General features: G+C 41.6%; 1 protein-coding gene across 1 annotated transcript in view; it reads right to left on the bottom strand.

Annotated features, from left to right (window-relative positions):
* LOC133495590 (transient receptor potential cation channel subfamily M member 4-like) overlaps positions 1 to 9768 on the bottom strand; it is a 17134-nt gene extending 7366 nt beyond the window's left edge. Inside the window, exons 1-16 of the mRNA XM_061810431.1 lie at positions 9629 to 9768; positions 7864 to 7925; positions 7590 to 7767; positions 6756 to 6936; positions 5981 to 6150; positions 5556 to 5733; positions 4804 to 4868; positions 4482 to 4715; positions 3013 to 3115; positions 2804 to 2925; positions 2394 to 2675; positions 2116 to 2217; positions 990 to 1118; positions 744 to 873; positions 523 to 668; positions 318 to 430 (exon numbers count right to left, since the gene is read on the bottom strand). Of these exons, the coding sequence (XP_061666415.1) occupies positions 318 to 430; positions 523 to 668; positions 744 to 873; positions 990 to 1118; positions 2116 to 2217; positions 2394 to 2675; positions 2804 to 2925; positions 3013 to 3115; positions 4482 to 4715; positions 4804 to 4868; positions 5556 to 5733; positions 5981 to 6150; positions 6756 to 6936; positions 7590 to 7767; positions 7864 to 7925; positions 9629 to 9691 (2258 nt within the window). The 5' untranslated portion in view covers positions 9692 to 9768. The remainder of the gene's footprint in view (positions 1 to 317; positions 431 to 522; positions 669 to 743; positions 874 to 989; positions 1119 to 2115; positions 2218 to 2393; positions 2676 to 2803; positions 2926 to 3012; positions 3116 to 4481; positions 4716 to 4803; positions 4869 to 5555; positions 5734 to 5980; positions 6151 to 6755; positions 6937 to 7589; positions 7768 to 7863; positions 7926 to 9628) is intronic.
* Between the last annotated feature and the right edge of the window lie 1301 nt (positions 9769 to 11069).

Here is an 11069-nt window from a genome sequence, read left to right as displayed (position 1 = left end):
ATTTCCTCTGTTTTTATGAGCGTTTTGTTTTGTAGATTGATGTTACGAGAGTGTCACTGAGGTATGCAGGTGAGAAGGAGACTATTTCAATTTCCATGAAGATTCATAAACTATACATCTATAAAAAGGGGAAGGATGGTGGATCATTTTGGCTTTCTGTTCACGTGTTTGCACAGGAAGTATGTCGCAAAGCAAAGTTAGAACAAAAAACAAAATCTTTAATAGATTCATCTTTTGAGATTATTTTTCTGTAAAATTCAGGTCATGTTCTAAGTTGTTTGGTGGGTAAAAAGCAAAAAGGGGGGGGTTGATGTTACCTGAAAGAGATCAAGTTTGTGTAGCAGAGGATAGGGCAGAAGAAGGTGAGTATGAGTTTCCACACTTCGGTGTTCCTCTTCATGTCCCCCCACCAGATCTGGGACAGCAAAGACTGCAGGGAGAAAAAAAAAAAAGACTCCACTGACCACGGCCCAAGCGATTTGTTCATTTGAAAGTGAGCGCCGGGGAAACAAAGCAGGCTACCTGCACTCCATCATGGCTGAAGAAAAGGCGGGCGTCCGCACCCATTCCCATCTGGAGGCAGGTGGTCCCGCCCCAGACCGGAGATTTGCGGATCAGCAGCGTGAAGGAGCGACTCTCGTTGCTGCGGTAACAAGAACCGAAGATATCTGAAATCCCAAACAGAAACGATAACTACACAATAATCACGAAAAATTCAGACAGGACCAGAATTCTGCTTTTACCGTGTGCCAGGTTCTCAAATTTCTGGGCCAACTCTTTCATGGAGAGTTTGGTTTCGGTCTCAGCTTCCAGTTTAGAAAGCTCCCTGAGCATTTTACAGCCACTCAGAGCGCTCAGCACCGATTCGCCTGCCTGGGGGTGGAAAAAAAAAAAAGCAAGTGGAAAAAGCCCTTCAAATTAGAAAGTGTGACATTTTTTAGTGTTTTATTGAATGAAGTGAGTCCTTTGCTCTATATTTGCTGAGCTACCATCTCCCAGAAGAAAATGGCCATCTCGCTGCGGTTCTGGAGGACGGCCCAGATGAAGAGAGACGCCCAGGGGAAGAGGCAGCGCTTCTCACGATACAAACAGTCGCCACGCAGCAGCTTACTGGCACGCTGGCAAGAGGGAAAACAAGGGGGTGGGGGGTGAAAAACTTGGGGATACAGTGAACCCCCGTTTATTAGGGGGAAACGTACATGGACATTTTTAAGAGTAGTTTTGATGCAACATACATTTGACTTTTACTTAGAATTTTGTTCAGACCACACATAACGCCATTGCTTGTGAAGCCAGGCCAGGAAAAATGATAAAATAAATAAGATTTTAAAATAAAGTATGCATCCAATGTTGGGCGGCACGGTGGATCAGCTGGTAAAGCGTTGGCTTCACAGTTCTGAGGTCCCGGGTTCAATCCCGGACCCACTTGTGTGGAGTTTGCATGTTCTCCCCACGCCTGCGTAGGTTCTCTCCGGGCACTCCGGTTTCCTCCACACCCCAAAAACATGCAGCATTAATTGGACACTCTAAATTGCCCCTAGGTGTGATTGTGAGTGCGACTGTTTGTCTCGATGTGCCCTGCCATTGGCAGCTGGGATAGGCTCCGGGACTCCCCGTGACCCTTGTGAGGGTAAGCGGCAAAGAAAATGGATGGATGGATAAGTAAAAAGTTTGTGTGATTGAAAATGTAAGTTTACACTGTCTTCTTCAAGCCACTTCTGTACATGATAAGTTCCGTGTGTGTTTCCTGTGGTTACGTTACCATGACAACTTGCGGGTTTCTCAAGTTCCAAATTTACAGAGGTAAGCGGAACAACTCCGCCTATCTGAGGGACTGAAGCACGTTAAAGAGCATATTCGTCCAATCAAAAGTAACAAAGCATGATGAGAATAACCATGTAAGGCCGTGCATATAGTGTTAGCGTTGTGGGTTCGACTCCACCCCGGAAGAACAAAGGAGGGAGAATTGCAATTGTAATAAATCTCATCACTGTACAAAGATTCTCATTTGTCCTGGTTTCCTTCTCTCTGGTCGTGTTGTAGAAAGTTGAAGAATACCCTCATACGCTCTCTCCCAAAAAAAAAAAAAAAAAACCATACAAAAACATAAAATACCCTCATCGCTCTCCTCTTGGACGTGATCTGTTCCAAATCCAAGGGGGCATAATAGAACGGCTGGCAGACATCACCCATTAACAGCTCTAGCACTCTTGACACCTGTGAAGAAGAAAATACATGGTGCAAAATAATTCACGGACTGACTGGCAAGGTGTAGTCTGCCTTTCGCCCGAAGTTAGCTGGGACAGACTTGGGAGGATAAGTTGCCAACACGCAATTAAAAGGATCCAGAACAAGTAAAGAAAAACAAAAAAAAAACAAAACGATAAATTCACCTCAAAAAGGCTGAGCTCGGACACTGGTCCACTGTGGATATTCTCAGCTGCACCTTTGCTGGTCGTGTCCTGCAGGTGTGACGGTGTACCGAGTCTCTCCAGCAGGCGGCGCTGGAGCAGCTGGTAAAGAAGTGTCCCGTCGGCCACTGATCTGTAGAGACTTTCCAGCCGGCCGTAGGTCAGGTAGTCCAAGATGTTTAGGCCATTCTCGGTGAAGAGGCGCACAAACTGAGGCTTGTCGTTGATCAGGGCGTCGGTCATCGAGTCCTCCAGGTCTTCATACTGTTTGATCATTGGAAAGTTTTGGATGCAAGCAATTTTTGGGCTTAGGGACTTGACGAAAACTTGTGAAAAACTTCACTTTGGCACATTATGCTTGTCCCATGGAAAAGCACAGTCCCCCTACTCACCCTCCACTGGATGTCTCCGTTGAAAAGTTCGCTTTTGGCGATGTCGACCCTGTTCCACGTGACCGCGAGCTTCAGTTCTTCATTGTACGGACTGTGTTCGACTGACACGCGCTGCTTCGATGCTGAGAAGTCACACGGCAATTTAGGTCCTGCTGCCTCGGGAAACATTGCTAAATTTTCTTCATGTGGAGCGAATATTTATACTATACCTCCAACCAGAGCTTTTAGCAGCACCGTGTCAAAGTCGTTGGGGCCCTCCTGCTCTCCGTGGTAGATGGTGATCAAGTCTTTGTTTTGGTATATGCTCAGAGCCTGGAGAAGTTGGGGTACACAGTATGAGGATAATATTCAGTGGAAGATAAAATATATTTAAAAGCCAAACTAGCTTAAAGCCTCTAAAACTAACAAACGGCGAACATGCAATTTTCACACAGCTATGACAGGTTAAAAACACACTGTAAGGATTGTAAGTGACTGTAACCAAGTAACTGTTACTAAGTAAGTTGTGAAGGGTACCATGAATGAAACCAGTACTTCAACTTTTTTTTATCAGGGTCACAACCACAGCACTAAAACCACTACTTAAGTCCTCACACAATTAGGAGTGTCACTGCATCAAATATTGGGATTTTCTTTGGCGTTTGCTTTTCATTTTCAACAACATTGGGGGGGGGGGGGGAATCAAGGGGCCATTGTATCGAGAGGCAACTTGTGAGCACGCATGCCCCTTTGCAAATTGCTTGGCAACACGCCATGTCTGTTATGAGATATCCTGTCTATCCTGTGGTGGAATTTTGAGCCCAGTGGCTTCAAAATAAAGGTCAACCAAAACTCTGAGATCATCTATTCTAATATTTCCAGGCCTGTCGGATTAAATCAAGGATGGGCATTGAACATAATAAGCGTTTGTGGCAAATGTTCATAATATTTATGTATTTATAATCAATGCACATAACTAGCCTAAATAACACTTTTAAATAAAGAATATTTTTTTAAAATACTAATAAATTTAAAAAAAAATACGTTTAGTATTTTATTAAAATTAAATATTTACATAAGAGGCAAAAATAGTACAATCAATAATTGAATATGGATTCATTGGGTTATTTATTCTACCCATAATACAATTCTGTGGATGATAAAATAATCTGTTTTATTTTATATTTTGATAACATTTTATTTCAACAATTACTTCAAATTTTGTTTTATGAAAATAACCACACCTCATTTTGAATTTATGAAATTATAACTAGCCAATTATCCAATAAAATACAATTTCAACATTTACTTTACATTTAAATTTCAAGTAAATCAGTTACTTTTACTAATCTCACTCATTTTATTAGTAGTTTAATTACAATTAACAGTCAAATGTTATGCTTATTTTATGATTTTTTTACATTTACAATAAACGAATAAATTTTGAAGGGGATAAATTAAAAAAAAAAATAAAAATACTCGAGTTAACCAAATTTAGCACCCCCCTTTTAAAAAAATGCTAAAACAATGAACACTTATTATTCTGGTAAAGTAAATGCTTGGTGGGCCGAAATAAAGGAGAAATTTCATGGCACAATTTGTTACACTGTAACCGCTAGGGTCCTCCTCCTTTCCGCATGTCCCAAAAAAAAAAAAAAAAAAAAAAAAAAAAAAGCGCGACAAAAGATGTTGCACTTACACGCTCAACATGTTTGTCTGTCTCCGCTTCAGAGGGAAAGTATTTGCGAACCCGTTCTGCCACTCTGTCTTTCAAGTCCACGCTGGGACCTGCCTCACCGTCGCCCTCGCCGGAAGACTGGACAACCGGCGCGGACGACAAGTTCTTCACGATCTCGCTCAGGAAGTCGGCCGTGCCTCCTGAGCCGGCCAGCACCAACCAGGGCATGGAGTTCTTCAGAGAGAGATCAACTCTCTAGCACAAAAGAAAATACGGTCATTTGTTGACAGTGTGCTTGTTTTTTTTTTGTGTGAATGACAATAAAGTTTTGACAAAGATTTACCTCCAGCAGACTGGCATCCCCTGAGATCAGCATACAAAGGACTGGGATGTCAATACTTCCACTGCCTGAAAAAAATACAAAAACAAAATCATAAATGACAGTACAAATACTCTAACCTCTAAAACAATACAAGTGTATACGGTTTGGGTGAACATTGCTGCTAAGACGATTTGATTTCCCTCATGGAATGAATGCAGTGGCTATATAAAGTCTACACACCCGTGTTCAAATGCTAGCTTGTGATATAAAATTGAGACTAAGATAAATCATTTCAAAACTTTTTTTGTAGAACTCAGTAAAATTTTCATCATTTCGACAGGGGATGTGTAAATAAAAGTTGGGAGACAATAAGGTTGCACGAGTGGACCCTCATAACTGGGATGTGGCTGTTGAGAATTAACCAATTCATGGTGATCGATGCAATCATTTTTTTTTTGTCAGGCAAGAGTTAAAGCAGTTTAGGCATCTTGTTCATTTTTGCTACTCCGCTCAGCTTGATTTTACATGTCGAAGAGCAGCGTGTCAAATGCGTGCCGGGGCATGCAACTGCTGCGAGTAGATACCAAAGGCTCGTCACATGCCTCAAATTCACGAATGAACGCATGATAGTTAAACCGTGCTTAAAAAAAAAAAAAAAAAAAAGTGCATAATGTTATGATTTTTTGAATGAATGAGCGAGAGCTATGCTTTCTTAGAATTCTTATTATATTGGTGGAAAAATGGTTGTTGCATTTCAAACAAAAGCAGTTTACCCCAAATGCCCGTGCGCTGGTGGGAGATGTAGTCCTCCAGTTTCGCCCGAAAGACGGTCTCGCCTCCTCTGCGTCCCATGCTGCCGTCATCCACCAGCAGGAAAGCCTGGTAGTTGTTATCCAGGCAGCACGAGTCCCGGGTTGTGTTGTGGACATAATACTTGGCAGGAAAACTGCCCTTCAAGGAGAAGAATCAAGGGAAAGGTTTGCGGCAGGTGTTCTTTCACTAAAAGGTCAAGAAACGCTGTTTACGAGATCCCAAGATGGATAACAGACAAAAGTATTGGGACTTCTACAGAAGTGAAAATGGAGGAAACCAATTTTTTTTTTTTTGCATTTGTCCAAAATGTGAAGAATCAACAACTGGGGCCTTCAATAAGACTTTCTTACGAATAAAAAAAAAACGAGGTTTCGGCGAGGACAACCTGTTCATTGACCAGCTGCTGCCGGTTGTGGACGAGCCCCCAGGGAGCCACACCCAGAGCCACCACCTTGTTGAGGGAGACGGAGGAGGCTGCGGTGGCGTGATCCCTCACCGCCTCGCCGACGCACCTGCCGACGCCTTCCCGCAATCCCGCTGTCAAGATCCAAGCTCCTATAAAGGCGCAAAAGTGTTGCTCCGCTGATTTGTGATTTGCCGCAAAGTTCATAATCGTCGCTGTCAGGCGCCGATTAAGATCAATTGCATATTTTTTCACAATTGACACTACTGGTCTGTTATTTTAAGTGTTGAAATACGTTTTCCTCACTCTGCAGGAGCAAATTTTGGACATGCGAGGATTCTGCCTCCTAGCAATATTGTGAATGTCGTCTCAATGATTTTTTTTTCTCCTTTCTTGAAAAATCAGTACACAAAAGCAATTTGCGGGATTATATAATTTGAATAGTGTGCAAGGGTGTCATTATACTCGCTTTGATCTGAGGGCTTCCGAGAGGAAAGCTGGCTGAAATGACCTCAAAGTGACAGGAGAACAGTGTGCCACCTGTATTTGGCAAGCTAGTCAGGAAGAAAAGGCCATTGTGGTTCCAAATTTAGGATCCCACTGCTGAGGAGGTCTTAAGTCTAATGGCGTTGCCTTTGTTTTCCCATGATCTTTTCACGTGATTTTTTTTCAAAACGCAATGAGAAAATTCCGAGCTACGAGTCATCAATGTAGTAGTGATCAATAGTGTTCCGCGGTTTTCGGAGAATGTTTTTACCTGTGCTTTGCGAGGCTTTTACCAGGCCCTGCCGGAGGACCTCCCGCACCCACGTCTTCACTTTCGTCCTGCCTTCGCCGCCGACTACGGACACCACAAGGTTGGGAGCAGCCAGCCCCCAGTGGGCCGTCATCAGGGTGTAGACCATCGACGGCGATGTGTCCCATGACAGCCGCAAGAACTGCAGTCCAGGGACAAAATAATGCTTTGCTCTTTAGCGTAGTGTAAGGTGTAGCTTCTGGAGCCGCCAAAAATTTCAATTATTACTTCAAAAAGGACATAATTAGATATGGGGGCCAAATAAAACCACTACAATCATTACACTATATGTTTTTTTTTCTCGCTGTCTTTTTTTAATAATAAAGTAATAATAAATAAAAATAGTAAAATTTAAAAAAAATGAGAAAAAAAGTTGTATTTCACAAATTAACCTGTTAAACTTTGACTTTAATATCATATTATGATGATAGGTATCTTGCAGAGAACGATTTTAAACGAGATTGACTTTATGTGACTATTCTCTTAATAGTTCAACATTTGTTTTGCTAAAAAAAAAAAGTTACATTTGTTATATATTTTTTTCCCACCAAAAATTGGCACCTTTTTTTGTTGTATGACATTGAAGAATAAACATCGTAGTTACCGGATGTGTAATTTGCATTAGGATTTTTATGAGGAGTTCCTTGGAAAATTGCTGATTCATGGAAGCAAAAAATAAAAGATATAAGTTTCAGTGCTAGGTAAATATTGAAAGATACTGCATCTCCACCTTAAAAATAGCCCGATGTGACACGTGAATTGAGTACTTATCAGAACGATGGAAAAAAGACCCACGTAGCTGTGCCTCTTGCTGGCGCCTGCAAACTGCAACTCCCCAAAGGCATCCGTCGGGTACTCAGAGGAGTGCTGGCCGCTGTCCCAGTGATTGACAATGGCAGTGCTGAAATAGTCGCCGAGGGCCACAGAGGCATGGGAGTCTCGTGTCCCCCCACACTGGCACAACGCACCATTACTAAGAGACGGGGGGGGGGGGTGATTCAATGTCGATAAGAACACTGGGGTGAGGCATCGATGGGGACTGTAAAACATTTTTTCACAGAAGGCCCACCTTAAAGAATCTTCCACAAAGGTGGTGCAAATTCTTTTCTTGAAGATTTTGGGAATCCAGCTCTGGAAAACACAATTTCTGATTTTAAACTTAGGCCCAACGTTTACTTCTGGAAATAGCCAGAAACTCAGACCTTGGCAGGTTGGCCTTAGTTCATAGAAAAGAGCTGGTATGACAGCGGTGAGGCATGCAGGGTTTAGACACTTGACTGCGACTTATGACGAGGGGCTGCAGTTTGCTGCAGTGTGAGCATGTGGACACTGTGAAAGCTTTGAGACGTCTGCGTCAAAAGCATTACGTTTTCATTTTGAAAGTTCTAAAATGTTATTATGCATACTACTACTCTGAATAAAAATGGTGGCACAATTTAACTACCTCCTCCTTTTTTCCAAAAAGATAGACATAATTGAAGAGTATAAATCAAGGTATGGTTCAACTACCTCCTCCTTTCCATTAAGATAGACATGATTAAAGAGTACAAATCAAGAGTGTCAAACAAATTTTTGGCACCCGGCCCACATCGTATTTATAGCCTACCACAAACGGCCGTGAAGGCTCGCTGTGAACATCATATAAAATGTACAACCACCTCATGATGTTATTTCATAAATAAAATTGTCCCTAAATTTAATTATTATACACAGAAACACTTGGAATCATTCAATGTTGTCATTCAACAAATACAAACACAAAGAAACGAAATGTAGATTCCGTCACCCCACAAGTCCAGAAACACTATTTAAATAGCATGCATTGTATATTTAGCATGTACTGAATGGCATTGGCATATTAATATCAACTTGTGTCTATTTCAATAGGCATGTAAAAGCTATAGTATGAGTAAATATAATACGATAACTACAGAGTGAGGCACAATGTAAATTGCTTTTACTGTACTGTGGAAGAAGAAAAAGACTAAACAATAAAGAAATTTGATAAATAAATAAATAAATAAAAATGATTATTATTACTATTACTTTCAAACAGATACTTGTACTCGGGTTAAATTTAATTTTAATAAATAAAATGATTTGCTTCCGACTAAGCGGAGCTCTCGTGTCAAACTTTTCAATAAATTTAATAAAAAAAAAAAGGGCCGTGTTCTAATTTGCGCAATTAACGAGTACATCCGGGTGACGAGCAGTAGACTACAGCTGAGGTACAAACCTGTCAAATCAACATGGAACGCGGCCACACTGATGTGATTCCTTTGAATTTTTGACGAACACTGTCAAGGTTTATCGCTAAATTTGAACCCGTATTACGTTCAAAACGGGTCGTTTCCTAATGTCGGCATCTTATAAGGAAAGCCCCACACGGCGTTATGAGGTAGTTGTCAGGTTAAAGTGACCAAAAACAACACTTTAAAAAAAAAAAAAATGGCTACGTGTAACAAATACCGACAACCGCTGTTGTTAAGCTAGCATGTTATACTATTAACCGCCTGCTAACTTTCGTCGCTTTGGAGTTTATAATTACACAAACGGGGGAGGAAAAAAAATCATAACATTACTGCCAAAGTGTGTTACATGGAAGAACGTTGGCCAAACGCCAGCGCCTGTCTGAATGTATTCACGGCGAAATTGCTCATTAGTTTGATAAGGAAGGCGTAATCTCGTAAGTAAAACACAATGGTTTGTTGGGTGCTAGCAGAGGCGTGGACGCTCGCCCGACACGTCACGGTGACTCACTTAACGTATAATAACTTTCACAATTTCTAGTCCCGCCACAACAATGACAAAACTTTTTCCTTTCCTCCCCTCACCTGGTCTTTCTCCGATTTGCTGTTTTTGTGTCCGCCGTCTGTCGCTTCTCCAGTGTCTCTCATTGCTGTTAACTTCTCCCACCTCGATTCAGAGCCAGATGCCAGGAAAAACAATCAACTCTGGGCTTTTTCGAAGCATTCTCCACTGACTATTTCCCCTTCCGATTCTATCACAGATTCAGAAGTCGGTCCAGCCGGTTACGAATAGCTGCAGGAAGGTGCACAGGAGGCGAGCAAAGCGTACATACAGGTGAGGGTGTGGTTGGAAGAGACGAATACTTCACCTCCTCCAAACCTAAATAGGAGTGGTCACTCACAGCCGCATAAATGTCACACCTGATTCTGGATCTTAGGGAGCTTTAGTTTATTATAGTGCACTTCTGATGTTTGCCCTTGTTAAATCCCCCCTTGGTGAGAGTCTTGGAGCAAAAATTTCCAATCAATATATGCTGACATGTTTTAACAGCAAGAAGAATCTTGCACAAGGCTAAAAATAACACTCTCAAGCCTGGATTTCTAAGAGGAAGGGGGAAAAAGTGCAGATGGCTCACTCAGCATAATCACTTCGCACCAGAAGCCAATGTTTTGTCATGAGTTTAATCAGAACATAAATATATTACTGTAAATACAATTAAATAACGTGATTTCTTTCAAAGGATGATTACAATATAGTCGCAGGGAGCATATATCCGTAATAAGTACCAGTCACAACACAAGAGATGTTTCAAATATAACATAAAGGAGGTTGGTATGTCTTCCTTCCAATGTCCGTCTCATCGGCCGTATCCCTTGGGGTCGTTCGCGTTTTTGGATTTCTCTTTTCCGCTCGTTTTGCTGATGTGGTATAAAGTGTTGGCCAGTATTTGGACGTGGCAGGTCCCCAGCTTGCATCCAGCCTGGGCCGCGCGCCTCGGGCGGAGTAGTCTTCCAGCGAAGCTGTTGGAAAGGAGTAGGGGGAAGTCGTGAATGTAATGAAAGAATAAGAAATAATAACTAAACATTTTAACTACAACGTTTTTGATGGTAGAAAAGCAGGAGGCAGCTGGAAAACCAGGATTGGAGAATTTGATCTGGTCAATTAAGCAATTCTCAAATCACAATAATTAAAGTGGATATTGATCTACGGCAAGTACTTATACTGTATAACTGAAAAGGTGCTTGACATAAAAGCCCCCGTAAATATAATAAAATGAATCCCAGTTATCATCACCTTGTCACCATGGCAACGAAGCACTTGTAATGACGACAAGACGATATCACGGTGCTGCACGCCTGCAGCCATGTACTCCAACGTTGGTTTGTACACTTTTTTTTTTTTAGCACACCTGAAAATATGCTTGGCTTTCCATAATGACCGATAATTTTTATATAGTAGCATAATAGGTCCAAGGGTTCATCCAACTGCACTTTTATTCCAAAAATGCATGCTTAGTATTATTGG

Source organism: Syngnathoides biaculeatus, chromosome 22 (genome assembly GCF_019802595.1).
Source record: "Syngnathoides biaculeatus isolate LvHL_M chromosome 22, ASM1980259v1, whole genome shotgun sequence".
NCBI classification, from domain to species: Eukaryota; Metazoa; Chordata; class Actinopteri; order Syngnathiformes; family Syngnathidae; genus Syngnathoides; species Syngnathoides biaculeatus.
The sequence above is the reverse complement of the archived record's forward strand: the minus strand, read 5'-3'. Positions and strand labels throughout refer to the sequence as shown.